At 41.7% G+C, this 27,411-nt stretch overlaps 12 protein-coding genes across 13 annotated transcripts; 6 read left to right on the top strand and 6 right to left on the bottom strand.

Moving 5' to 3' along the window:
* Positions 1–1,722: 1,722 nt before the first annotated feature.
* Positions 1,723–9,624, top strand: LOC108102614 (sodium- and chloride-dependent GABA transporter ine). The gene is given in 10 exon segments (XM_017207722.2): positions 1,723–2,960; positions 3,683–3,974; positions 5,597–5,775; positions 6,578–6,712; positions 7,632–7,761; positions 7,819–7,911; positions 8,008–8,770; positions 8,772–8,960; positions 9,023–9,199; positions 9,266–9,624. Coding segments are annotated over 10 exon segments (2,820 nt in total). The 5' UTR covers positions 1,723–2,326; the 3' UTR covers positions 9,494–9,624.
* A 35-nt stretch (positions 9,625–9,659) lies between these two features.
* LOC108102615 (polyphosphoinositide phosphatase) lies at positions 9,660–12,567 on the bottom strand. The gene is made up of 3 exons (XM_017207724.2): positions 12,381–12,567; positions 10,691–12,314; positions 9,660–10,637 (listed from the first exon to the last, which is right to left on the bottom strand). The coding sequence occupies exons 1-3, from the start codon at positions 12,459–12,461 to the stop codon at positions 9,766–9,768; spliced, it is 2,577 nt and encodes an 858-aa protein (XP_017063213.1). The 5' UTR covers positions 12,462–12,567; the 3' UTR covers positions 9,660–9,765.
* A 27-nt stretch (positions 12,568–12,594) lies between these two features.
* On the bottom strand, positions 12,595–13,817 carry LOC108102616 (gastrula zinc finger protein XlCGF8.2DB-like). Its single transcript, XM_017207725.2, has 2 exons — positions 13,739–13,817; positions 12,595–13,677 (listed from the first exon to the last, which is right to left on the bottom strand). Exon 2 carries the CDS (start codon positions 13,670–13,672, stop codon positions 12,644–12,646), a length of 1,029 nt encoding a protein of 342 aa, XP_017063214.2. The 5' UTR covers positions 13,673–13,677; positions 13,739–13,817; the 3' UTR covers positions 12,595–12,643.
* Positions 13,818–13,876: 59 nt separating this feature from the next.
* On the bottom strand, positions 13,877–14,970 carry LOC108102528 (gastrula zinc finger protein XlCGF7.1-like). Its single transcript, XM_017207565.1, has one exon. The coding sequence runs from the start codon at positions 14,947–14,949 to the stop codon at positions 13,945–13,947; it is 1,005 nt and encodes a 334-aa protein (XP_017063054.1). The 5' UTR covers positions 14,950–14,970; the 3' UTR covers positions 13,877–13,944.
* A 227-nt stretch (positions 14,971–15,197) lies between these two features.
* Positions 15,198–16,856, bottom strand: LOC108102619 (zinc finger protein 808-like). The gene is made up of 2 exons (XM_017207727.2): positions 16,775–16,856; positions 15,198–16,717 (listed from the first exon to the last, which is right to left on the bottom strand). Exons 1-2 carry the CDS (start codon positions 16,792–16,794, stop codon positions 15,241–15,243), a joined length of 1,497 nt encoding a protein of 498 aa, XP_017063216.1. The 5' UTR covers positions 16,795–16,856; the 3' UTR covers positions 15,198–15,240.
* Positions 16,857–16,927: 71 nt separating this feature from the next.
* On the top strand, positions 16,928–18,194 carry LOC108102620. The gene is made up of 2 exons (XM_017207728.2): positions 16,928–17,393; positions 17,451–18,194. The coding sequence occupies exons 1-2, from the start codon at positions 17,066–17,068 to the stop codon at positions 18,185–18,187; spliced, it is 1,065 nt and encodes a 354-aa protein (XP_017063217.1). The 5' UTR covers positions 16,928–17,065; the 3' UTR covers positions 18,188–18,194.
* Positions 18,195–18,206: 12 nt separating this feature from the next.
* Positions 18,207–20,097, bottom strand: LOC108102617. The gene is made up of 2 exons (XM_017207726.2): positions 19,835–20,097; positions 18,207–19,774 (listed from the first exon to the last, which is right to left on the bottom strand). The coding sequence occupies exons 1-2, from the start codon at positions 20,093–20,095 to the stop codon at positions 18,410–18,412; spliced, it is 1,626 nt and encodes a 541-aa protein (XP_017063215.1). The 5' UTR covers positions 20,096–20,097; the 3' UTR covers positions 18,207–18,409.
* Positions 20,098–20,343: 246 nt separating this feature from the next.
* LOC108102622 (39S ribosomal protein L27, mitochondrial) lies at positions 20,344–21,022 on the top strand. Its single transcript, XM_017207731.2, has 3 exons — positions 20,344–20,475; positions 20,526–20,689; positions 20,761–21,022. Exons 1-3 carry the CDS (start codon positions 20,412–20,414, stop codon positions 20,962–20,964), a joined length of 432 nt encoding a protein of 143 aa, XP_017063220.1. The 5' UTR covers positions 20,344–20,411; the 3' UTR covers positions 20,965–21,022.
* Positions 21,023–21,272: 250 nt separating this feature from the next.
* LOC108102621 (60S ribosomal protein L27a) lies at positions 21,273–22,434 on the top strand. The gene is made up of 4 exons (XM_017207729.2): positions 21,273–21,353; positions 21,594–21,911; positions 22,128–22,262; positions 22,338–22,434. The coding sequence occupies exons 1-3, from the start codon at positions 21,351–21,353 to the stop codon at positions 22,254–22,256; spliced, it is 450 nt and encodes a 149-aa protein (XP_017063218.1). The 5' UTR covers positions 21,273–21,350; the 3' UTR covers positions 22,257–22,262; positions 22,338–22,434.
* A 474-nt stretch (positions 22,435–22,908) lies between these two features.
* On the top strand, positions 22,909–24,504 carry LOC108102698 (probable pseudouridine-5'-phosphatase). 2 transcript variants are annotated; one of them, XM_017207844.2, is made up of 4 exons: positions 22,909–22,995; positions 23,195–23,318; positions 23,629–23,847; positions 23,968–24,504. In XM_017207844.2, the coding sequence occupies exons 2-4, from the start codon at positions 23,255–23,257 to the stop codon at positions 24,378–24,380; spliced, it is 696 nt and encodes a 231-aa protein (XP_017063333.1). In that variant the 5' UTR covers positions 22,909–22,995; positions 23,195–23,254; the 3' UTR covers positions 24,381–24,504. The 2 variants fall into 2 exon arrangements, with proteins under 2 accessions (XP_017063333.1, XP_017063331.1); XM_017207842.2 differs by lacking the exon at positions 23,629–23,847 and adding an exon at positions 23,372–23,590.
* Positions 24,473–25,051, bottom strand: LOC108102699 (NADH dehydrogenase [ubiquinone] 1 alpha subcomplex subunit 2). The gene is made up of 3 exons (XM_017207845.2): positions 24,863–25,051; positions 24,696–24,802; positions 24,473–24,633 (listed from the first exon to the last, which is right to left on the bottom strand). The coding sequence occupies exons 1-3, from the start codon at positions 24,958–24,960 to the stop codon at positions 24,551–24,553; spliced, it is 288 nt and encodes a 95-aa protein (XP_017063334.1). The 5' UTR covers positions 24,961–25,051; the 3' UTR covers positions 24,473–24,550.
* A 291-nt stretch (positions 25,052–25,342) lies between these two features.
* Positions 25,343–26,779, top strand: LOC108102638 (tRNA selenocysteine 1-associated protein 1). The gene is made up of 2 exons (XM_017207758.2): positions 25,343–25,459; positions 25,520–26,779. The coding sequence occupies exons 1-2, from the start codon at positions 25,424–25,426 to the stop codon at positions 26,474–26,476; spliced, it is 993 nt and encodes a 330-aa protein (XP_017063247.2). The 5' UTR covers positions 25,343–25,423; the 3' UTR covers positions 26,477–26,779.
* The last annotated feature ends 632 nt before the right edge of the window (positions 26,780–27,411 follow it).

Below are 27,411 nucleotides of genomic sequence, written 5' to 3'. Positions count from 1 at the left end.
TGAGATATAGCTGACCATATATATAGAGAGAGTGAGAGCGGATCGAGTTTGTGGTGTGCCACAGCAGTCGCAAGTGTAAACGATATTCGCAAACGTGGATTGGATCAGTTGACATTTGACAGCGCGCGTGCTGGCACGTTTTCGTGGTCCTCCTCCATGGACCGACGGTTAATCCAAAATTCAGTGTGTCTACGCCGGGGCCATTAAGTTGTCGAAAGTGCGGTGTTGCTTGGCAAGTAACATACCAAAAGTTGAACACCCCGGCACATTCAGATCGGAGCGTTATCTTGATTCGCCCGATTGACGTCGTCGTGTAATTTAATGTGCGTTGATTATGTTATTACCATTATTATGATTGATATTAATGCTTTCTTCACTGTATGAATGAAAAGCCACACAAGAAAATAAATTAAATTGCAGAAAAAAGTGAATTAAAATGAATGAAATTACCATTATTAGTGTCAGTCGCTGTCGGTCTGATTATCATAATTAAAGAATGTGATTATCTTTCGGTTTAGGCGCTAAACGCTGGCCGTGAATATTTTTGTTTTTGTTTAATCTTTTTGAGTGCCACAAAGGAAATCAATAAAAGCAGCGTTTAATGGCTGTTTGTTTGGGGCAGCAACTGGGCAAATAAAAATGTTGTATAATGGAGAATTTAGCACTTGATGGGCACAACTTTCATTAACAAGTCGGGGTGCTAATTTTGTTTTATAGTCCAGTCTGCTACGAGGGGGAGAATTATGCCCGGAATAGAACATCTGTTTAAAGGTGCCGCAGCTTTGTATACTCGTATATATTATTTACAACTTACAATAAAGTAGAAGCATCTTAAACGATGTCACTCTGTATCTCCCATTGTTAGACCTCAAATAAGCAATTACCAAAACATTTCTCAGCATTTTGCTTTCTCAGCAATAATTCCAAGCGAAAAACCAATTAAGTTCACACATAGTACCATAAATGATTTATTGGCCGGTAAAGGTAATCAATCAGGTTTTTTTCCTGAGGAATTGAATGAAAGCCCCAAAAAGCCAACAGATGATATTTTAAGAAGCTTACTACTCATACACAGTTATGTAAATACTTTTGGAATTCTTCCAAGCTTTGTTTGATCGGGTTTTATTCGTGCCTCGCGCTCTGGAAGAAAATTTACATTTTTACTACTTGAGTCTTGGCTGATTTTCATATTACAACGAAAACCCCCTAGCGTGCTTCGGCACTTGATATGTGATATATGATATGTGTATGGCAAGATGCGTAATTATTAATTACGGCATAGTTGAGCCATTCTGTGCGAACTCAGTGACCCTCGGGGTCTGGTCATGACCGAAGAGTCACTGGAGCAAATCGAGTGCCTATGACGTAGTGCCTCCGTGTTTATTCACAAGCGGAAACTTTCAAATTCATTTCGTTGGAGAAGAGCCCAATATGGGTAAAAGTGTGATTGGTAGCCAACGAAATGAAAGCAGAATGAGAAATGCTTTCCAAGAAGGCGACTAAGAGAGGGAGCGAGACCGCAGCAAACGTTTAGGGCCAGACTGGCGATAAGATACAAATTTGTATCTGTCGAGTCAAGTGCGAGTTGCTGTTTACCTGTGTGGGCCTGAAGAGCTTGTGTGTGAGTTTTATCTGTGGCGGTGATAAAATAAAATAAAAATGGGACAAAACTTCAGCTTGTTTATTTATATAAACAAACACAAAAAATATATATGTATATGAACTGCATATAAAAATTCCCCACTTAAGAAAAGAAAATTTTGTCAGTTTTATGGGAGAACAATGAGTCGGGAAAGTGAATTGCCAAGAAAGTGATAACAATTTGCTGAGAAGGGTATTAAACAACAGGACAATAAAGCACTAAAATAAAATATTACCAAATCGGTAAACGAATAACAAGTTATTTCGGTTTAATTTTAAACACAACTTTTAAGAAAGTAATCACCTTTATTAAAGCAAATAAAGATAACTCGTGCTCGCTTTCACATGATTTAGTTTATTTTGATTTAATAGCTCATACTCACGCGGCAAACAACAACAACATTGTGCAATTCAAGGTTTAAATGTGATTTAAAATTGTGTCAACCGGTACTCGCAATCGTAGATTGCGAACATTAAAAATGATAGATATGAAAGTGGCCCCAGCATCAGAGAACCAGTGCAAAAATAAACAACAGTCGGCTTTAAAAATGATTTTATGATAAAGCGACAAGCAAATAGTAACTAGAAACCTGCAACTAGCAACATATCAACCAGCAACAAGGCGCACAGCGACGAAAGCAATACGAATTTTTATGCAGAGAGAGCGTCTCTCTCAGCCTTCCAGATGACGGACAACAATGATGCCAGCCAGGTGCCGGCCACCACTTCTGATCAGGTGGTTAGCAGTCGTGCCCCGCCCACTGGCATAACGCCCTTGAGGCATAGCCAACTTTCTGATAGCGGCGCTGAAAGCTGCTACGAGGGCGACGAACAGGCACGACTCATACGATCGTCGTCGTCGCGGGCCCACAAGTTCATCATAATCCCGGCCACGCCGGGTACTCCACCGGCAACCGGTGCTGGACCGGGACCACTGCCTTTTCGCCAGACTAGCTCCACTACTTCACTGGTGGCAATGGCGGCTGCTCTGCACAAGCAGCCACCTCTTCGCCAGACATCAGTGAAGTCCAGGCCTAGTTCTGAGGTTTTACAGCCCGGCCAAGTACTGGCTCACCCACCTGCAGCAGCGGGATCCACCTCAACGGTGACATTCACTATCGACGATTGTGATGGACAAGTCAGCCCAACTCCAGCGCCCGTGCCAGTGCACGTGCCCGCCATCTCACCCACCCCCGCCACCTTGACCAGCACTACCACCACCACAATGGCCGGAGATTCGGTAGCCATCTCGCCGCTCAGCCAGGAGCTAAGATCGCGAATAGGCAGCCACCATAGCAGCATGCGCTCTGTGGTCTCAGGTTGGTGACCGTCAAACCTTATAACCCTTCCCCCATCAACTAGAACCCTCATATTGAGTTTCCAAGTACTTATATGTAATCGACCGTAATCAATTGCTTCGCTTGGAAACCCTTTAAATCTTTTAATTACATTCATTTGAAGAGGCCATTAAAATGTTGTGCTACATATAATTAAACGTCTAGCTCTAAAGTACCTAACTACTTTTCAGCGAATGTTAGTAAGAAAACTAAAATCCATAGCATGTAGCAAAATGAAAAAAGAGTTCATTGAAATTTAAAACTAGCTCTATTTTTGCGCTCAATTATTTAAATTTAGCACAAAGTTTTTAGACCTTAACAAGTAGTATAACTACTCGCAATTTATAATTTTATAATGCCTTATAATTGTAAATGAACTTCTAAAAGTTGAGTAAGGCCAACACTTTGTTCCACTTTTAATGCCCATAAATAACTAACTTTAAAACCTAGAGAAGTAGCGTTAAAAGGAAATGTAAATAATTTGATTTGCGGTTGTAAAATATATACATAAATTATTTATATACTCTGTAAAATAAATTATGTGACAGTAAACATATTAAATCAGTTATAAAGTCTATTCAGTAAAAAGTAACATGATAAAACGAACTTTTCTGCCTAGTCTTAACAGATTTCTTTATGTTCAATCTAAGATAATATCTCTCACTTGTAATTATGCCGCCAATGCTTTTTCGAAATCCCCGCAGGCTACCTTCCGGGCCTAAGCGATAGCAGCGGCAATCTGGTCGGAGGCATATCGATGGCCACTTCCGGATTACAGGCCCCTAATCCACTTTATATGCAACCACAGGCCTCGCTGAGCGGCAGTACCTATCAGTTTCACGACCTGGCCGGGAACCAGATCTATTCCGATGTGACCTCCGTTCGCTCGCTGGCCTCCATTGGTATTGGGTCCACGGACGGACGCAAGCTGGTAATCCGGCGAGTACCCACCACCGCCAACGAGCTGTTCGACATGGTTAACCCACAGACGCCACCGTAAGTGATTTTTTAATGATTATTTAAGAAGAATATTACCCAAATATAAAAACCTAGCTATAGTTTGGGAAAATGGAATATTATCCATGAAGTTTACTTTCGAAAGTCTCAAGTAACCTTAACCAAGCTCTGAAAACCTTTTTAGAAATTGATTAGGAACTTACTAACAAATATCTAACTTAGTTTTGATTTTTCTCCGTGTGAGTTTAGGGCCATTAGTTTGACAAAGGGGAGCCGATAAAACGTTCTAACAGTTGTGGCAAATTTGGCCAGCATTTGGCACCTTACCATAGAAAGCTAGTGTTGAACATTTGGCAAACACTTGATTTTAACACCCTTATGGCATCTTTGGGAGCGGGGGCCACATGATTGCCAACGGGCCCGAAACGTGCCGATCGCAGATCAGCTATTTTTAAGCAATGTTCCTTAACAAGATCAATAAATCGATACAAAAATCGAACAGTAGTATTTGTGTTGACCAGAGCACTTACCACTTCCCATTGTGTGCTCCATAAACATCGAGATTGTAGGCTGAAACCCGACGGAAAATTGCCGGATTCGTAGTCAGTAATGCGCCAACCCACAAACCGTTCAGTTCCCACTGCCAGTTCCATCCTAGTTTCCTTGGCTCCTGCCACATATAATCCAGGAATCCAGTGATGGCCACATGGATAACGTGATTTAAGGAAGCATCACAAGTTATTCCTGCCTTTAGATATCTTTATAGTAATAACTCAAGCCAAAGGAGTCCACAAGATTCAAGATGCCAAACCACCAGGAATATGATGTTCAGTCCTCGAAGCACTCGGAGCAGTCCTTCTATCGCTTCAATCGTGTGGCCAAAGTGTAAGATGTTCTTATTAAGAACCCATCTGAAAAACTTCAGTTGCATAACGAATCAGGCCATTAAACAGTGATCAATGGCTATATGTGATCGTGTGATTTATTTGGTCTAAGCATTAGCGGTCGTTCGCTGATTAAACATGAATGATTATTTAATGGTTAACTGGACTGTTTATACCAGACTTAGCACTACTCCACAAAGAAGAGCAAATATATGATCTTTCTTTTAAACCATCCATATATAGTGATGTTGTGCTGAAAAGTGTTTAAACTTTAGGAATATTTGAAAAATTTCAATTAAATTTTTTTTTTACAGCTCTTGTTAGAAAATAATATAATTAAGTTATTAAATCCACTAAAGTTAAGATTACAATAGATAGATAGATCATTAAACAAAACTCATTTATATTACTAAAATCGCCGTGTTCAAAAGGTTTTTTTTAACATGCGAAATCACAACTGCACTTTTTCGATATTTCCCCCATTTAATCAAAACACAGAAATGATAAAAAAAACCGACACGAACGGCAGTTTAATTCGTGACACCTCCACCCACACCACAAATTGCACACCCCATTCAGAAGCCACCCATGACATGACAACCCCGAATCAGATTCTCCGGGCACAATGCACCGCCAGTTGGCACCTCCATTGGAATAGCCAGCCCCCACTTTGTGGACTGCGTCCATGTGATTACTGCAATTAAGCCATTTGACGCATCAACTAATTCAGCGTGTGCTTTACATATATGGTTATTTTTATATCTTTCCCCTTTTTAGACCCTTGGGCATCGATGATGATGACAGCTACTTGGACATGTCCGACGAGACCGCCCATCTGAAGCCGCGTCAGCAACACTGGGCCAACAAGATGCAGTTCGTCTTGGCCTGCATAGGATACTCGGTGGGCCTGGGAAATGTCTGGCGGTTTCCTTATATGTGCTACAAAAGTGGCGGCGGTAAGTTATAGTTAAATTAAGACAGACCATATTTATCTCTTAATCAGAAATGTGCAACGTTATTTAACTTATTATTAGACATAACTACTTATACTTTTATCTGTGTCTTAAAACAAATCTCCGATTTAATTGAAAGTTAAATATGGGGGTCAGTTGTAGTCAATTCCCAGATTCCCACTGAATGTCAGGCCTTTTCCGGGGAAGGCTTAGCGGAAGTCCATCGTGAGAGTCCAACAAGTGACTAAGAGTGCCGCCAAAAGCCTGTACATGCGATAAGGCAGATAGTTACTTTGATTTCGTGCGACGACACCGGGAAGATATTTTTTTTAGTTTTTGGTTTTTGTTTGTTTTAGTTGCTCTAAAAACATTTGACAATTTTGCGCTTTAAGCGGCATTTCCGCTGAAGCGTTTAAAAGCCATAAATTAAAATTTGTTTAAGCTCAGAGCAGCGAGAATAGAGAATAGAGCGGTCACTGTCATCATTTCGACGGTGTTTCTCGATCACGCGAGCTCGGAGGCCAGCGTCCATCTTCATTTGCACTTGGAGACTCGGAGCTGGGCCTCCCATTTACATTCCTCATTTCTCGGGGGGGAATGGCAATGGAAATGGGAATTGTAATGAGCTGTTCGGCTGTGGAGAACTGGAACACGGTCTCCTGCCAATGACGCGAGGAGCGATAGACAGTAATATGCAATTTGCATTTGTTTATGTCAAATATTTATAATTAATTTAAATTATTTGTTTAGCTGCTCTCGCCCATGGTTACACGTACAAAAATGTTTTTCTGTTTGTCGTTTACAGGTGTTTTTCTAGTACCTTATTGCATAATACTGTTCATATGCAGCATTCCGCTGCTCTTCATGGAGCTATCTGTGGGTCAATACACGGGACGAGGTCCCATCGGGGCATTGGGTCAGCTGTGCCCTCTTTTCAAAGGTGAGTTTTAAATAAATATTATTTAAAATTTTCTTGCAACTAAATATTTAAATATAAAATATTAGAATACAAAATATTACAATATTTATGTATGAACTATTTTTTAAGTTTCCTTGTCGTTCCGTCATTTATTAAAATAACGTCACGCTTTTCATAACATCAGAAACCCCCAGCAAAACAATAGAAAACTAGGCTTGCCCAACTACCATGACAAACAGAATAGAGGGCTTATGTTTTGGCCAAGTCCATGGCCAAGGTCGGCCAAATATTTAGCTAGCTTGTTGAGCTCTATTTTGCGTTCTGATTTACACCGAGTATCCGTATCCACAATCAACATTCCCGTGCGATGCTCCACTTGCATACTAGCGGAAGCTAATTAGCTGGGTCATTGTTGTGGAGGTGGCGTGAAAACCTGAAGGTAAAGCGGGAAAATTTACCCCGCCTCCCATGCCGCTTCCCTCTCGGTCGAAGGCTAAGCCTATCATTACTGCCGTGAATCAAGAAAAAAAAAAATAAAAAACTTTTTGCTGTTTTTGCCGTTGCCAAACGCTTAATTACTGTCAATATTTTGCAAACAAACCACGCCCACGCGACCATTGAAAGGCAGGGGCAAGCTAATAAATATTAATAACGTGTAAAACTATTTAACCAAGATTCGCGAGCGACTTCGAACGGATCCAATTGTCACCGTATGTGGCCGACACATGGCCAATTATGCAGATGAGAGCCAGTCTAGACATGTGATTCCAAACAAAACCGGTCCGACTTTCATCTGGCCTAATTAAGACTAATTTTTCGTATGCTCTACTCAATGCAACTGCCATTTAGATCATTATATATCATTCAGTTGCATCAGGAGATCACCGACTTATTTAGGCCTCGGCGATAAGTAATTCAATTGTAATTTTTTCCTTCTCAGGAGCCGGTCTCGCCAGCGTGGTCGTCTCGTTCCTTATGTCCACCTACTATAGTGTCATCATAGGTTATTCAATCTATTACTTTTTCACGTCGTTCAAGACGGAGATGCCCTGGATCGACTGCAACAATAGGTGGGTTTTCAATTATCCTATATTTTTAAGTCAATATTATAAATTAGCAATTTTTAGATGGAACACACCAGATTGCTGGGTGCCTCAGCGCAAGGAGATGAATGCCAGTGCACCGGACACTTCTCGCACTCCTTCTGAAGAATTTTTCGAGTAAGAATAAGATTAATATCTTAAAATATACTTCGCATATCTATCTTATTTAATATGTATAATTTATATCATTTTATAATTTATCTTCTTTACCAGAAACAAGGTCCTTCAGATAAGCAGTGGTCTAGAGTATCCTGGCATGATGCGCTGGGAACTATTCGCCTGCCTGATCTGCGCCTGGCTGATGGTCTACTTCGCCACTTGGAAATCGATAAAGTCATCAGCGAAGGTGCGCTACTTCACTGCCACTTTTCCGTTTGTGCTGATCATCATCCTGATGGTGAGAGCGGTGACCTTGGATGGAGCGGCCGAGGGTCTGCGCTTCTTTTTCCGGCCCAAGTGGTCGGAGCTGAAGAATGCCAACGTGTGGATCAATGCCGCCTCACAAAACTTCAACTCTCTGGGCATCACCTTTGGATCGATGATCTCCTTTGCCAGCTACAACAAGTATAATAACAATATCCTACGAGACACGGTGGCAGTAAGTGCTGTCAATATGATCACCAGTCTGCTGGTGGGTATCTTTGCGTTCTCAACACTCGGTAACTTGGCGTTAGAGCAGAACACCAATGTGAGGGATGTAATCGGCGATGGGCCAGGAATGATATTTGTGGTGTATCCACAGGCGATGGCCAAGATGCCATATGCTCAGCTCTGGGCGGTTATGTTCTTTTTTATGCTCCTCTGCCTCGGTCTGAACTCACAGTTTGCCATTGTGGAAGTTGTGGTAACGTCGATACAGGATGGATTCCCGCGGTGGATCAAGAGACACCTGGGCTATCATGAAATCGTTGTGCTGTTCGTTTGCGTCATCTCATGCCTCTTCGGTATGCCCAACATCATACAGGGTGGTATTTACTTATTTCCAGCTGATGGACCATTACGCTGCCTCTGTAACGATCATGTTCTTGGCGTTCTGTCAAATGATCGCCATTGCCTGGTTCTACGGCACTGGAAGACTGTCGAAGAACATCAAGCAGATGACGGGAAAGGCTCCTTCGCTGTATCTCAGGTCCTGCTGGCTTGTCCTGGGACCCTGTCTACTTTTCGTAAGAGATCTAGCGACTTTGTTTTATAAAATTTATCTTAAATATATATTTGATTATTGCAGGCCATCTGGGTTTTGAGTTTAATAAACTACCAAGAACCCACCTACCACAACGGAAGGTACACCTATCCAGACTGGGCTTACGGAATTGGCTGGATGTTCGCCTCCTTCTCGCTGATCTGCATACCCGGATATGCGATAATTAACTTTTTGCGGTCATCTGGGGATTCCTTTTGGGATGTAAGTCAGAGCTGGATTCCTCTTTTCTGTAAGACCTTTTATTTAAATGTTTGCTCCCTTATATAGCGCATCCGGAACACGCTGAGACCAAACATATACGAGTGCAAGATCTGCGGTGAACACCATTGCGAACACGACTTTCCAGAGCAGGAACAGTTTATGCTGGCCCAAGAAATGTCCACCGTGTACAAGCCAATCAACCCCCACCTGCTGCACCTTAATCAGAAGTCCGGCTACAATGCAATGCATGCCTCACCCTCTCATGCGGTGGCAGGAGGCCCTGGTGGCCAATAGATATTAGAAACCTCTTCCAACACTATTGTTAGCCATTTCTGAGTATTTTTAACGAATCCTTTTTCTAAGTTACCAACAGAAATTAAAATATTTAAATAAATTGTAGTACGAGCCCATTCGATAAAACAGAATTTGAATTTTTTAAAATCATAACATTTGATAAAAGTATCATTATAATAACCCAAATAACGTTATTTTAATCATAAAATCTTAGATAAAATTTGAGAACAACAAACCTAAATAATAAAACATTATATATAAATGATGTAAGGCTATAGTTTTTGCACATACTGATAGAGTACATTGAATTCCTCCAATTTTGGTACTGCGTTAAACGTGCTGCGAGTGCGGCAGTACTCGGCATAGATTAGAAGACTCTTGCGAGGAACGACCGGCGGGCGCACGCTGAGATAGGAGTCAGTGCCGTAATCACTGAGAGGACATAGCATGATTCCTCGCATGATTTTGGCCAGCTCTTGATCGCGCTGGGCAACGGCTGTCTGAGCTGGTCTAGCACCACCGCTAGAAAGCTTGCCCATTTGAACGTACTTCTTATAGACAGCCATGCTTTGTTTGGAAGGCGGATTGATCGTACATCCGTATATTTCCTCCATTGAGGGCAACCCTGATGCCAGTGTGGCAGCGGCAGTTTCCGTAGATTCCGTTTGGTTAATATCCTTCTCTGCAAAACTGGCACTCAACTCCTCGTCGCTTGAGCTATCATCACCCTCGCTGGAGCTAGAAGAGTTGCTGTTCATAGAGCCCGTAGAGCTTTGTCCTGTCATAGAGGGATTCTGACGAGTCTTTCGCGAAGTCTGGATCTGTCGCTGGAAGGGACTGTAATTTGTGCGGAATGTGGGCATATATCGCAGCGCCAATTGACTGATCTCAAAAGCGATGTGCTCGCTAAGATCAGTCCACTTGAAGGACTGATGGTAATTCGAGTAAGCATCGATCATTTCCAGCCCACTACTGTGCACGCGAAACAGCTCCTTAACCAGTTTATTCGAGTCGGCACAGGAGTAGGGCAGACACTCACGAACCTTGTGGCGCACCCAGTCGGTAAGCGGCTTACTATCTGTTCTGGGCACAAAGGCGTTGTGCATGTCGTAGTCAGTCTGCAGCTCCCATATGGGTTGACCCTCTGAACAAAAAAGATTTTGTAATTTATGTAAGATCGAAATATATAATGCTTACGCTTTGTCAAACTGGGCTTATATATGCCCAAGAATAGGTTAATACTATGCTGTTTTTCGGTGTCACTGAACGTGTTGCTGTAGTACCGACTGAGGGTCTGCATCACATCGCTTCCCTGGGATCCCCACGGAGCCGTCTTCCTGTATGTTTTTATCCGGTGCACCAATTGCGAGCCTCCATATTGTAAAGCCAGTGTATCGCCGTGCTCTTCATACAGATTTTCCAGCATTGTAACGCAATCAGAATCGAATTCTAGCTTAGCAGATTTAACGAAACCCAGGCGTTCTAGTTGATGACCCAAAGCACATTTTCCAATAGCAAACTGGGCTGAATTGGTGCGATCCAAGCAATCAACGCAGTTAGTGCGTACGATTCCAGTTTGCAAGCCAGGCTCACTGCCCGCCGCCTTAAAGAACATGCCTGTCATCTGAACGATGCTTGAGGCATGAATGGCTAGTTGCTCCATGACATTGCCGCCACTCAGGCGACTTTGACGCGCCATATCGAAATGGATATGCTTCATGCGATGAGGAGGAGGCAGGAATTGATTGAGATAGCGAATACTGTACTCCAGCTCCTTGGAGATGATTGACTCGTGCTTGCGTCGCTCCCGCTTCTTTACTAAATTCAGCATGATTAGGGGCGCACCATAGTGAAAGAGAAGGCGTTCGAAATGAAGCGATGGAGTCTGCGCATATGGATCACATATGTCCAATTGAATCTGTGGCTTAGGGACCATCTTACTGATATCCTGGGACCAGTGCGAAGGTATTGAACCACGCATTTGGGTGAAGGCGCATATTCTTTGACCATCGCTGACAATCTGCTCTGTCTCCACCTCGTTAGCCACGTCGCCTTGAAAATTAGCTCCACGCTTGAGAAACCGCGTTCCGGCAAAACGTGAACTCCTTCGGGCTACCAGACAAACGTTAACGTGCCGCCCGAAGATGCTTATGCAGGATTGACTAACGAAACCGTGTGTAACCTCCAGAAGCCAGTCTTTTAGCATAATGCCCTCCATGGGCTGCAAAAGGTATGCGTTCCAAACAAACCGCTTGCGAGAATCGCTTCGAAAGGCGTAATCCACCCGCTCGTGGGCCTTGGCCACATTGTTGGTTAGCGTGTTCCAGTCAGGAAGAGGTTCGTCTTGGTCCAGGTCAACCTTGGCACCCACAAATCGTGGTGCGGATTCGTTGTATTGCAGCGTACGCGTAAGATCGTAGGAGTACGAGAAATAAAAATTGCTGCGCAAGTCAATGTTCTGGAACATTCGTTTATAACGATCCTCGTGCGGATGAGGTGGCCTCTGCGAAGTTACCTCGTTCACGCGCACCATTACCGTATCCTTTATGGTATAGACCAAGTGACGTCCGATGTGGGCGCAGCATTTGCGTTTGGTAACCAGCAGCAAGTAGTAGCCCTCAAGGAAGCGCACAAATCCTAGGACTCCATAGGCAGACGTCACTTTCGGCGACCCCGTAAGAGAGGCAACAAAGCGACGTATCTCCAGACTGTTGAATTCATTTGCATTCTCCTCGATACTTAAACGGTTATGAGCCAGTCGATCTATTGTCAAGAGGCGGAACCGAGTCTCCCTGTTGTTACTTCCCACTAAATAGAGCCGCTTAAATGAAAAAAAAACTAAACTATTAAATAAGTGAAAGAAGATCGAAATATGAGGAAATCTTACCGTTCTCGTCTCATAGAGCACAACTTTCTGGATACAACTTATCAATGGGTTAAAAACTATATTTGGGTTGTCATTGTTCATTTTTCTTCACTATTCTTGACTTTGTTTTCGTTTGAAAATTTTCAGTCACTCCCCCAAACAGTCATCAGCTGGTCACCGGGCTTAGAGATGTGAATAGTCGGAGGTGAAGGCAGCGTGAGTGAAAATATGTGGACTCGATTAAACTGATATTTTTATTTTAAACTACATATTTTTAATAATGCTTATTTGTGTATATTTCGGAGATGTCTTTCAAGAGATTTTTTATTCCTGTATGATTTAGAACAGTGTGGGCATGCGATGGTTCTTTCCGTACTATGCAGGAGCATGTGTTTCTTAAGGCAGGTCTTGTGACGAAAGGACGAGGTACACTGGGAGCACCGAAAATTGCGGTTTTCAGAATGGATGCGGATATGTTCATTGAGGTGGTGCTTTAAAATAAAAGCACTTTTGCAATGGGGACACTTATGAGGTCGTTCACCTGTATAAGATTGAAGATGATATTGTAGATGGCTTTTCCTGGCAAATGTTTTTGGACAATTTGGACACTTGTGCGGTTTTTCTCCTACGTGGGTGCGAATGTGCCGCTGAAGGTCCGTGGATCTATTAAAGGCCTTGGAACACTGGGAACACTTAAATGGCCGTTCGCCAGTATGAATTCTTTCATGCGACTGTAGTGTTGCCTGCTGAGCAAAAGATTTTTGGCAGTGAGAACACTCATATGGCTTTTCTGAACTGTGGGTACGTATGTGCGCCTTCAGAATAATCCTGAGTTTAAAGTTTTGAACACAATAGGGGCAAGGGAAGGACTCTCCATTGATGTGTGTTCTTATATGCGTCAACCACGCTCCCTTACGTTTGTATTTCTTAGGGCATTTTCGACACTCAAATAAATCCTCATTCCTGTCGACTTTCTGATTATAATCATCATCGCTTAGAGTGTCATTCCAATCTTCTTCATTGCACTTATCATCTTCTAGCAATAAACGGAGAGCTTGATCGATACCTTCGTCCCGAACTTGGCAGTAAAACTTGTGGCTTCTCTCGCTCGTCTGTCTTATTCCATATGCATTCTTGACATCGATTAAGCACAGTGGACATATCATTTCTGGTAATAAATCGCCACGCTTAACATCATAGCTGGTACACTCTGCAATCATCTCGGCAATGGAAACTCTTGTCTTTCGCCTAGCATCAAAAATATTCACCAAGTTCTCTGACTGATCGAGACAAACTCGACAGATTTCCTGCATAGCGCCTATTTAGGTAAATAAACAGGTGTAAGCTGAACTTTATAACTTATTTAATTACATATGTACCTGCTATTCTTATTTAAACATTGACTTAAAAAAAAGGCTTTTTTCAATGTGCACATTGCACTACATACCCTGTGTTCTGGTACTATGATCCATCGATTTATTATCGATATACATAATGTAATAAAAACTACTTCAAAATATAGTATTTACTGATTTTATTAAATAAAAAGAAGATCATTAATAACAATATAAAAAGATATACTTGGCTACTCCTTATGTGTAAGGATATGTCTGCGAAGACCCCTTTTTTCGATAAAAGACATTTTGCACTCAGAGCATTTAAATGCCTTTTCTTTTTTATGAGTTTGCATGTGATATTTAAGCGTGGTTGCCAAACTAAAGGACTTCAGACACTTGGAACATTTGTAGGGTCGTTCCCCTGTGTGGGTGCGGATGTGGCACTGAAGAGCGGCTTTCACTGTAAAGGACTTTGAACAATGGGAACAGGAAAACGGCTTTTCGCCTGTGTGACAGCGCATGTGATCCTGGAGATGTGATTTCCTTGAAAAAGATTTTGAGCAATCCGTACACCTATGAGGCCGTACGCCCTCGTGAGTGCGAATATGTCTCCGAAGGTCAGAGGATTTAATAAATGACTTAGAGCACTGAGAACACTTGAAGGGGCGTTCTCCAGTGTGAGTACGAACATGCGACAATAGAGTAGCTTGTTGTGCAAAGGTCTTCTGGCAGTGGGAACACTCATAAGGTCGTTCTCCAGTGTGTATGAGCATGTGCCTCTTGAGAAGGCAGCTATGTCTAAATTTTTTCGGGCAATTATCGCACGCAAAAGATGATCCTCCACTCAAATGAGTTTTCGGTTTTTTATGACGAGAGTCAAATGAATCTTCTCTGCTGCCTCTTTTGCCATCATAATCTTCGGTTTCGGAGGAATTAAAGTCGTCTTCATCATTCGAAAACTCCCATTCCTCCTCCTCAAGAAAAGCGCATACAGCCTCCTCAAATCCTTCATCACGGACTTGGCAGTAGAACTGATGGCTTCTCTCGCAGGTCTGTTTAATCGAAAATGCATTTTTAGCATCCTCTAAACACTGTGAACATATCATTTCCGGAAATATATCACCTTGTCTTACTTCAAGGCCAGTACACTCTGCCATCATCTCGGCAATTGAAAGTCTTGTTTTTCGTCTGGCATTAAAAATATTAACTAAATTACCCGAGCTTCCCAGGCAAACACGGCAGATTTCCTCCATTATTCAGAAATTAATTTTGTCACTGAACACCCTGTTATGCTTATGCTGTGTTTTGTAATGTTATCATCGTCTCATCGTGTTATCGATGTTAAATACCATTTTAGAGCATATCTATTAAATTTGAAATTGGTTGGCTAAACTGTAGAAGATACCAACATAACTTGTTGGCAATAACAGTTTTTCAATAAATTTAATGCTAATTTGAAATTTGAAAAAAAAATAGTAAACTATAATCACACTATAGAAACTTGGTAAGAAATATATTTTTATTAGCTTTACATTTTAGAGCATTTAGTTAGGAAGAATTTGGTCCTTGTGAGAGCGGAGGTGATTTTTCAAGGCATATTTATCCTTAAAAAGTTTTGGGCATAATGTACACTTCAACAAAGAGTCATTGTGAGTTCTCATGTGTCTTTTCAAATCGTTGTTAAAGGAAAACGACTCGGAACAAATAGAACAATTAAACCGTTCAACATGGTGATCTCGCATGTGCACATCCAGATCAGAGGAGCTCTTAAAAATCTTAAAGCACATTAAGCACCTAAGAACGTGCTGGTGCATGTGGCTCATAAGCTCTCGCCGAGTGACAAAAGGCATCGAGCATTCAGAGCACTTAAAGGGCCCGCCTTCGTGGACTCTTCCATGCATTGATAAATGTTTCTGTAAAACAAATGACTTCGGACAGAGTTGGCACTTGTATGGTCGCTCCTCGTGGGTCTGCATGTGCGTCTCCAAAAAAGTTTGAGTAGAAAAAAGCATACGGCAGTGACTACATTGAAGCGATGTCTTGTTAATAGCCCGGGTGCATTTCTTTAAATCCGATTGCACCATTAGTCTTGTGTGGGCTCCATCGTCTAACTCCTTTTTGATTGGCTCCTTGAATAAAAAGTCATTGTGAGTTTGCATGTGTTGTTTTAAATCGCTATTAACAGCGAAAGATTCGGAGCATATTAGGCAAGTAAAAGAGTGCGTGCGCATGTGTTGCGAAAACTGGCTACGATTGTTGAAGGTCATGGAGCACTCAGAGCAATTTAAGGGGCCACCTTCGTGCATTTTTCTGTGTCGTATTAAGGAGTTCTTTAAAGAAAAAGTCTTTGGACAGATGCTGCACTTGAACCATCCTTTCTTATGGGTCTGCATATGGGACTCCAGTAAATTTGTCTTAGTTTCTTCATTACATTGCTCAATAGGTGATGTTAGGGCTCCATCGTCTAATATTTCAGTTTTGATTGGCTCGTTGGTCACATCACAGTTAGACGATACCTGGTATTCTTCTTCCTCAATCGGCTCGTTCTTAATTTGGACGTGCATAGACTGGGTGCCGTCTAAACTATATTCCTCTTCTCCAATTTTTTCATTTTTCACTGGAATTTCCTCATCAATTTTTGATTCCTCCATATCGCAGTCAGGAAGAATGCAAGCACCTTCCTCAAATCCTTCTTCAATTATTTGGCCCTTAAACGTTTCTTCTTCTATGTCCTCGTCAAAAAATTCCGAGATTTCGAACACTTCGCCTATATCCTCTTCCTTCGGTTTGATTTCGCACTGGTTACTTTCCTCGCAGGACAGTCTTGCCCTAAATGCTATCCGCGCATCCACCATGCACAACGAGCACACGGTTTCAGGAAATGCATCTCCTCGTTTAACTTCTTTCCCAGTGTAATGTGAAATCACGTCGACATTTGAAAAGCCAACTTCTGATGGCCCATCGAATATGTTTATCATGGTGCTAAAACTGAACCAGCATATTCGACAAGTGGTTTGAGTCCTAAAATTAAATATTTTTAATTGTCTTGAGATCATTATATTAATAATAATTGCTCACCATGTTGTTTTGTTTACCATTTTTACAGAGAATTACAAGTGCACTAACCACCTTATAGTTCTATCGTGTTGGTAAACGCTTAAATTACTATTGATATCGATATTTTAAATTTTAAATGTCAAATAGTCAACCAATTATTTCTACCAATTTAATTTGCTAACATATCCTACAGCTGATAGATAAGTGTACTAGGCACCCTGTGGTGTACCAAAATATCAAACAGAAACTTTTAATATTGATATCGGTAACAGCAATTTAATGCTCATTTAAGAAAAAAAAACACTTAAATAAATGTCGTCTGCACCGATTGCTTCTTTTGAGAATACCCATATTCGCAGCAAATTTCGAGAATATGCCAGGGATCAGCGCCTGGAGTGCCGCATGAAGGCCAAGGACTCGTTGCGCATAGGACTCGGGCAGATAAAAGAGGAGGTGAAAGCTTTGGAGAGTTTGGAAACTAAGGACGTTATTGGAATGGCCGGCAGGATCAAGAGACGAAAACACGCCACAACTGAGGATATGCGCCGCCTGTCAGTAGCTTTTCTCCAAGGCAACGACAACATCAACGCCTTTGCAGGAATTCCTGGCGCGATCCAAGTTCTGGTAAAGGAGCTTACTGGTAAGCATTCGTTCTTCAAGGAAGGGTATTATCTATAAAAAAATACAAATTTTGTAGGACCGCATATTCAGCGACAGATCGATGCTATCGAGTGCCTTTGTAATCTTTCTCTTGGAGAGGCACATGTCTCAGAGAAAATTGCCAGTTTGGCAGGCAGTTACATTGTTACATACCTGGATGGTAAGGAGGAACGCCTTAAGCGAAGCTGTTTGTGGACATTGGCCAACATTCTAGCCACCTGCGAAAAGGCTTGTAAAATATTGTTGCAAATGCAACTGGTGCCGAAATTGTGGAGGGTCTACAATGATTCTAATAGCTGCCAAGAAGATGCAGGTATCTGCCTTAATCTGGTGGTCACCGAACACTTGCAGTATGTGAGTACCGAAGATCGAAATTACATAGCCCAGAACTTGCACAAAAAGAATCTCGGGGATCCCGCCACCGAATATTTTATGTATATAATATATCAATTGGAAATTGTTGGAGAGAATCACGAATTAGGGGCTCAGCAAGCTGAATGCCTGCTTCATTTCATTGATGCCCTTTTGACCTCGGTAGACAGTTTCTGCGTTATTTACGGAGTGCGTGTGTTGGCTAATCTGTTGGCTCTAGGGGACCCTAAACTAATTGGACGTCTGGCAGACCCACAGAATTTTGTTAAAGCCTTAAATCAGCTTTTCGCCTTGCGGGACTCGAATCTCAGTCTGGACCTAATGCGGTTACTGAAGAATTTCCTGCTTCTAAATATAACAGACTCCAACCTTATATTGGATGTTTTACAAGTATACGTATAGTCTCTTTTTTTTTTATAAATAAGTCTTATGTATCTCTTTATTGGTTTGAGTACACATTTAAAAACCAAGCCATAGGCTTTGAGTACCAGAAATTGTGAAATGGGTTTACAGATATTTCCAAAAGGAAACAAAATAAAATATAATAAATAATAAACAAATACATACAATTGATATCAACATGGAAACAAAGTGACAAGCATAATAAACAGGTTTTTGGATAACTTAAATGTCATCTTCGAAAAGGGCGATTATTTGACGCCTTTTAGCTTCGTCGTCAGCGTTCAGTTCATTGCCCCTGTGGACATTGTGATTGTGGACTTCCAGTTCGGAGACCGAGTCAAATACTAAGTTGCATTGCCCACATCGGGCTGAGAATATGGGAGCTTGGGCTTGAGAAATCGATCCGGGAGAGACTGCAGCCCGTTGCAGTTTTTCCAGGAAAGTAGCACGCTCTTTGTGCTTATCCGATACAAGACACAGTGAAGAACCAGCAGCTATTCCACGAATGGGAATGGGCTTTTTCACCGTAGGCGTACTTTGAGAGTTGCGGCTTTCTGAACGCTCAATTGCATACAGAACATTATTCTCCTCCGTGATCGGAGTCGTCGTGCCATTAGAAAAATCGAATATAGCAAATGGCTGTTCCACCGTGCGAGTATCCGGAATCTCTAATGGAATTGTCGGCTCAACCGTTTTCTCGCTGTTAGAAAGTTTTACCTGATTTAGTTTCTCAGCCAGACGCGAGTCTATGGAATGTTCTTGCAGCCAGGTGCAGGTTTTATGCAGAGCGAATATCATACGACGAATAAACTCATGCGGTGAGACCATCTTCTGCCGTCTTATGTCTAGCAGCTTGGTCACCTCGTTCACAAAAGTGACAAATTGGTACTCAACGCAGTTGTCCAGGTGCGACTGCTGCGAATCCTCGAACATGAAGCGCTTGGAACAGGCCGGGCACTTGCGCTCCTTCCACATAGGCTCCGGTATGTTTACCTTGATGTCGCGCAGTTGCAATTGGTCCTGCTCCATGGGATCGTCCTCTTCGAAGTTTGTCTCACTGTAGTTGTAGCAATTCTTGTGCTTACGCAGTAAAGCAGCCTCCTCGTTATCATCACTGGAGCTGGCCACAGCATAGTCGTCTTCTTCGTCTTCGTTTTGGGCACTGCTTGTGGGCATCTCTGTTTCTCGGGAATGCCTTGGCACGACATTGTGATGTTGCTGCTTGTTGAATAGTACATTTAAGTATTCAATTCGTTGCTCAGGACTACCTTCCAGTTGGGGAGCTGCCTGGTTTAGCAGTCGCTTGTGCACCTTGTCCTTGGAAGACTCAAGTTTAGAGCTGTTATTCAACAAAAGATTGTGTACGGGTCGCTGCTCTACAAAGCGAAGATCGTCAGCTGTGAACAGGGCACTCTCTTTGTCTATTTTGTTTGAGTCCGAGATGTTGACTCTCTTCTGCTGGTAGAGGTCGGCCAGCTTCAGGCTAAGGGCATTCTTGATGCACTGCTCACGGAATGTAACTGCGTGCTTAAGATATGAGATACACGGAGCACATATGTTTCGAGGCAGACCGTCGTCCGTGGAATTCTACGGTCAATCAAAAAAAAGATTATATGTGTCTATATGATAGGAAACGTTAACACTTACTTTTAAGCCCGTCGTTTCCTCGAGCAAAATGTTTATTGGCTTCTGCCAATTAAGAAACTCGTTTGTGGAGCCGTGCAGATAAGTAGGGATCTTAGCGAAAATTTCATAGTCTGCGGGACTGCTGCAGATGCGGCAAATATTTCCCCACGTCGTCATACTAATTTTAAACTTTAAACTTAATACTAGTGCCGGAAAAAACAAACAATTACAATTTTTTATGCCGGCGAGTAAGGCCTTACTGCGGAAACTCCAAAATTCCATAGACCGCCCCCGCTAGCATCAGTGATGTCCGCTGTAGCAGCTATTTTGTAGTCTTATTTGCGGAAAAATTATTTTCCTTCCAGGTCTGTTCAAATTTTTTTACAGATGCATTTTAATAAAATAAAAACCATGAAGAATAAAAAATCATATTTCGTCATAATCAAATGGAAATATAAATATATTTACTATCTAACGCATCTTTTATTTACATCGACAATTGGCAACAATGTCAATGTGCTCCACTTGATATGGCCACACTGCATTAATCTGTGTAATTGCATAAACAAACCTCGTTACTGGAATAAAAACACCAAAAATGTCGTTTAATATAATGCAAAAGCTGACCCTGCAGTGCCTGAAGGCGGACCAACCGTTGATGAGTAAGTATTTCCAGCGAAAAGATGACAGAAAGTAATTAATTACCTTTTAGCCACCATACGTAATGCTAGTAAGAAAACCGGCGGGAGTACAAGAAACAAGAAGGGCCATGCGAGACCAAAACATCGAGGATGGCGCGTCCAAGATGGACACCACGTCTCTGAGGGCACAATACTAGCCACTCAGCTGACTACGCGCTTTCATCCGGGTCTAAATGTAAGTAATGTATAAGGAAATTTGGTCAGGCTACAATATACTCATGTGTACTCCCAATGTTCTTGTCTTAGGTGGGATTCGGTCGCAATGGAACTCTGTTCGCCATGGAGCACGGCAAGGTTTATGTGACCTGCGAACCGATAGACCCCAACTGGGACCACACCTGGATTCAGCGGCATTATGCCGGCCGCCAAGATCAGACCATTTATAAGAAATTCTTTAATGTTATACCCGAAAATCAGCATCAGCGTTTTAAGCTAGTGGAGGAAATATAAATTGTTAAACGTTAATGTTAAAAACTAATTAAAATGAAACTACATTTTTAATTTGTAACAGCAAGGTTAATAACTTTTAAACCTTTCACAACACTATATTCAGTGGGGTTTAGAACCATGTTTCTGGCAAGCCATCGGTAAAATATATGATACTTTCAATATCGCAACTCGAACAATTGTACTCTATAACTTCTATGAGATTTTAAATATAACTATTCTTTTATATCCCACGTATACTTGGAAAATATAAAATAATATAATATTAATCGATGACTATAAGGAAAATATCGATGATCTGAGCTTATCGATAGCATAAAAAACATCGGCGTTGGGTCCACCTCTACAACCGCAGCCAACTTCGCTTCTTTCTTTCCAAAAATTTAAAGATGGTGAGTGGACGTCGGTAAATGAGGAGCATTTAAAATGTGGTATGTGGGCAAGTAAACGGTGCGAGATGAAAAGGAAAGTTGAAAAGAAATGTATTCCTTTGCCTGCCCACCGACCGCAATGCCAAAGTGAGCAACACGACTGGAGCAAATGCTGCACATAAACATAACCTCCAGCACGTGGGTGAGAAAATGTGAGGAATGGTAAATTAAAACACGTTTCTGTTCTTCTTTGTTTTACAGTCGAATATCAAGCGGAAGAAGACCAGGAAGCTGCGTGGTCATGTGAGCCATGGTCATGGCCGTATCGGCAAGCACCGCAAGCATCCCGGAGGTCGTGGTAACGCTGGTGGTATGCACCACCACCGCATCAACTTCGACAAATACCATCCTGGTTACTTCGGCAAGGTCGGCATGAGGAACTTCCATCTGCGCCGCCAGCACAAGTTCAGGCCTGAGATTAACCTGGACAAGCTCTGGTCCCTGGTTGGAGCTGAGAAGTTCGCTGAGTTGGAGAAGGAGAAGAGCACTAAGGCTCCCGTCATCGACTTGGTTAAATTCGTAAGTTTCGAACAAACTATACATAATACTACGAGCTCCTACTGCTGCTTTAAACATGAAGAGACACCCAAGGCGATGGGCGGACAGAATGCGACCGTACAATTGCTCTCACCGTGTAGAGAACAGCCTTTCAGATCAAAGCCAGCAGATTGTTTAGACGATGTGTAGACTTTTACCCCCTGTGACCTATCACTAACGATTTTTATCTCTCAACAGGGCTACTACAAGCTCTTGGGCCGTGGTCACCTGCCCGCCCGCCCCCTCATCGTGAAGGCCAAGTACTTCTCCAAGAAGGCTGAGGACAAGATCAAGAAGGCCGGCGGTGTGTGCTTGCTGAGCGCCTAAGTTAAGGTGAGACTGTGGTCCAAGAAAATCTTTAAAATGCCATTCTCAGGTCCATTAACTAATTGTCTTTTATTCTTTCAGATTCCTCTTCTACAGAAAAAAAGCAAGTTGACTACATTCGACCATCAAAAATGTATTTGTTTTTTAATAAATTTAAAAGAAAAACAAGTATCTTCTATTCCTAAAAAGTGTTGTTTACTGCAAGCTTGTGGGTTAATGTTACATAGGATTCCATATAAAAGTAGGAAACGGAAGACCTCTGATAAAGGTGTTTCGTTTTGCTTTTATATATTGGAAGTTGATATAAACTGAATTGTTGAATAAAAAACTAGTTTAAAAGATTGGAAAATTGAATTCTTACGAAACCATCATATGATCAAAGAGCTAAACTGGATTATTAAAAGATATTGAAACTCTTACAGGAAAAAGTTTTTAAATAAATGGACTACCACATTTTCATTTTCTTTAAATACCGAATATTTGTATTTAAGTTTATGAAAATATTAGGGGAATCGTAATTTAAAACTTACACTTAAATTTCAATTTTAAAAAGAGTATATATATTCGTCGCTCCAAATGGCATAATTATTATTTTTCATTTTTTAGTGTCAATTTCATTTCGGTATTTTTTGCCTTCTTGGCTACGGTTACACTGTTATAACAGAAAGCTCGCGGAAAAATTTGGAAGCGGCGGAAAAGTACGATACGCGCTATTGCAAAAGGCGGAAGAGGATTACGTGTAGGTCAAGGCCGTTTAGTTATGGGCATCCCTTATCTTTGACCCTGACTTTGAGGGATGCGACGACCTTGGGTCAAGGATACGAGCAAATAGGATGTCATATATGTATCCAGGGAGCTTGGTCGAAGTGGGGGGTGTCAAAGTGGTCGGGGGAGTTTCCAGTAAAAATAGTGACTTAATTATGACCTCTGTGTTACAGCCGCGACCTTGTCTATTTATATTACATAACTTAGAACAGAGTGAGGAGAACTGCTACGAGATGTCTAACAAAGTGCTGCGAAAGGTAACGCACTGCATCTTTGACATGGACGGCCTGTTGCTGGGTGAGTACTATCGTGCTTGAGACTGCTTTTTGTGTTAACTGTTTGTCGAACAGACACCGAGCGCCTTTATACTGTGGCCACCGAAATGATCCTCGAGCCATACGGCAAGCCGTATCCATTTGAAGTCAAGGAACAGGCCATGGGTCTGCAGACGGAGCCTCTAGCCAAGTTTATGGTCGAGTACTATGATCTGCCCATTTCGTGGGAGGAATATGCCCGCCAACAGCGAGCTAACACCGAGATCTTGATGAGGAACGCCCAGTTGATGCCAGGTACTAATCTCCGTTCTCACTTTGCCGTCACGTTTCAGACACGGAGAAAATATATGAGGAGGTCACCCGGCAAATAGCCGCCTCTTTTGGACGTCCATATCCGGTGGACGTGCGATTCCGGGTTATGGGCACCACGGAGCAACGCTCAGCAGAGATAGCCGTCACAGAGTGCCAGCTTCCCATCACACCAAAAGATTTCCTCAAGCAATACTCAAAACTTTGCCACGAGCGACTCCACAATGTTCCCCTGCTGGAAGGTTAGCACAACGACCAGAATACTAATCGGCTTTTCCCCCTATAAATACCTCCTGAATTCTATTTTTACTTTCCCTCTGTTGAAAGTTGTTTATTGATCCTATATTTATTCCGCTTTTTAGGTGCTGAGCGCCTGTTGCGTCATCTGCACGCCAACAAGGTGCCCTTTTGCTTGGCGACCAGTTCCGGAGCCGACATGGTCGAACTAAAGACCAACGAACATCGGGAGCTGTTCAGTCTGTTTAACCATAAAGTGTGTGGTTCCACGGATAAGGAGGTAGCAAATGGCAAGCCTGCGCCCGACATTTTCCTGGTGGCCGCCTCCAGATTTTCTGTGGCCCCCAAAGCCTCCGACTGCCTGGTCTTCGAGGACTCTCCAAACGGTGTCACAGCGGGAAATAGTGCTGGAATGCAGGTAGTAATGGTGCCTGATCCGAGGCTGTCCCAGGAGAAGACCTCCCACGCTACACAGGTGCTTGGCTCCTTGGCAGACTTTAAGCCAGAACAATTTGGACTGCCTCCGTTCAAGGATTGAGCTTAACTCCGATGTACTTTTTGAAGCCAGGCGATGCTATTGCTATAACTGGAAATTGATGTACCTAAAAACAAATGATTTTAAGTGTAATGTGTTACTTGATATACACGTAATTGTGCATATATTTATTTTCTTTTTATCTGTCTATAATGGTTTCTTAAACGTTAGCCCTATTTTCCGACCGCCTCTAAGTTTTTGTGTATGTCAGGAGCAGCTTGGTTGGCCAAAGACAGCGACAGCTCCTTGCCGTTGCCTAGTGGAGATCAGAAAAAAACCTAAAAAGTTATATGTAAGCCTTTTTCATCATCTACAAACCATAGCGAGCATAAAGTCGTGGCTGGACACCAGAGCATTCTCGAACCAGAATTGGCAGGTCTGGGTTGTTTTTCTTTAGATTTGGATAAAATCTTTCCACATATTCCCTGTAAATACATATTTCCTGAGGGTAAATTATGTAATTTAAAGAGTGCACTGCTTCTTACCTTGCTCCCTTAGAGGCCTCCGCTTTAGGATCGAGAATGATCCGCAGCTCCTTCAATTTTGGAGTGAAGGTGGCCAAACGGGAGAGAGTAATACGCATTTCGGCTGAACAGGTACGATTTTGAAATGATAAAAAGTAATGTCTTTGTAAATGTCGTTACTGTATAGGGTTGTCAAATAACCTTGGATTATATATTGGTATTATTGCTTAAAAAATTATTGAATAGATAATTTTAAGATATATTTTAATACACAAAAATAAACTTTTGCAATGCTGTTAATATACATATTACTTTCTATATTAAGTATGTTAAGAATACACACACTGTTGGTTATGGTTGGAACTTGTAAAAAACAAGTATTTAAATAGTAACTGTTTTTGATAAAAACAGTTTCTTACAAAACTGTTATCGGAATTTACCTAATACACACACCACGATTGAAACTTAAACCAGAGCTGCAACCGTATTTACCATTTCGATAAGTTTTTATATTCGACAGCTGTAGTTGTCAACACATTTGTTTCAAGATATTCTTTTGATTTTATTCAATTTTAAGTAATCATGGCGTCCGTACATTGTCAACTTTGGATGGGAAGCGTGAGTATCAAACCTCATTGCTGAAGAATTATGTTGGTAAACTCCCAATGATCATTTTAGCTGGAATCGTATATGACGGAGAACTTTATAATTGCTGCATTTCGCAAGATGGGCGAGGATCCCACCACAGTCCGCCTGATGCGCAACAAATACACCGGCGAACCGGCCGGCTACTGCTTCGTCAATTTTGTATCGGATGACCATGCGCTGGACGCGATGCACAAGCTGAACGGGAAGCCCATTCCCGGCACCAATCCCATAGTGCGATTCCGTCTCAACTCGGCAAGCAATTCATACAAATTGCCTGGTAACGAGCGCGAATTTAGTGTCTGGGTGGGTGACCTTAGCTCAGATGTGGACGACTATCAGCTGTACAAGGTCTTTTCCAGCAAATTTACCTCTATCAAGACGGCCAAAGTGATTTTGGACAGTCTGGGCTTCTCAAAGGGCTACGGCTTCGTGCGGTTCGGCATCGAGGATGAGCAGAAGTCTGCTTTGTACGATATGAATGGCTTTATCGGACTTGGTACCAAACCCATTAAGATCTGCAATGCTGTTCCGAAGCCAAAGTCGGAGTTAGGTTCTACTTTAGGAGAAGGGAGCACCACTTATGGTTATGGTGGCTCCGCTTCCACAGGCGGAACAGACTACTCACAGTACTACGATCCCACTAGCTCCTACTGGCAAGGATACCAAGCTTGGCAGGGTTACTACGAGCAGGCAGGTCCCTCTATCACAGATGCTGCAGCATACTACCAACAGGCCATGTCGCAGTCTCATTCCAATCCGCAGACCCTTGCCCAGCACGCCGAAGCCTGGAGCGCTCAACGCAGTGCGCAGTACGAACAACAGCAGTCTGCCGCTAACGGAGCCGATGATGTTTACGGACAGGTGGAGCACAAATTTGTCCTTGACGTGGAAAAGTTGAATCGCGAGGCTATTGACGCCGACCGCCGCTTTTATGACGCTCTGGAGAGCTCCAAGTGGCTGCCCATTGAACAGCTTGAAGTATTTTAGGTTCCTGATCTGAAATGTACCTTTTATAATTATAGCTTAGTTTTTAGCGTAAAATAGAAGAGACAGTCTCATATGATTTTACCTTGAGCTGTATTTCTTAAAAATCATAATGTTTTTTAAATTTATTCGAACAAATTTGGTATATTTTACATTTAAGAATTGTTTCATTTATTTTTTTTATAAACAAATAACAAAACAGTCATCTAAATGAATGATTATTTCTTAAACCTTACAGTTTATTTCGGTGCGACAATTAACATCTTTTATATTTTTAATAAATCTTCAAAAACTTTTGGTAAATCATTATTCTGTTGCTGAGTTATTATCCCCGGTTTTCCCTGACTTAAAAATTGTAATTTAATGAAACCAATATAAAGATAAGAGCGTATTCATGTACACAACTGAATTATTGTTTTTAGTAGCGTAATATCGTATGCATATTTTTTTTTTATAATCTATATCTTTTATAAAACTGAAATCTTGAAGAGTATTAATTTTTCGGTAAATACAAAAACATTATGTGATTGCAGTTTTAGTACTACCTTGGGCTGTATGTCTCAAAAATCATCATATTTTTTACATTTATTCGAACAAATTTGGGATATTTTACATTTAAGAATTGTTTCATTTATTTTTTTTATAAACAAATAACAAAACAGTCATCTAAATGAATGATTATTTCTTAAACCTTACAGTTTATTACGGTGCGACAATTGATATCTTTTATATTTTTAATAAATCTTCAAAAACTTTTGGTAAATCATTTTTCGTTTGCTGAGTTATTAACCCCGGTTTTCCCTGACTTAAAAATTGTAATTAATAATTTTAATTTAATGAAACCAATATAAAGATAATAGCGTATTCATGCACACAACCGAATTATTGTCTTTAGTAGAGTAATATCGTATGCATATATATATTTTTTTTTATAATCT

Source organism: Drosophila eugracilis, unplaced genomic scaffold (assembly GCF_018153835.1).
Source record: "Drosophila eugracilis isolate 14026-0451.02 unplaced genomic scaffold, ASM1815383v1 contig_575, whole genome shotgun sequence".
NCBI classification, from domain to species: Eukaryota; Metazoa; Arthropoda; class Insecta; order Diptera; family Drosophilidae; genus Drosophila; species Drosophila eugracilis.
The sequence above is the reverse complement of the archived record's forward strand: the minus strand, read 5'-3'. Positions and strand labels throughout refer to the sequence as shown.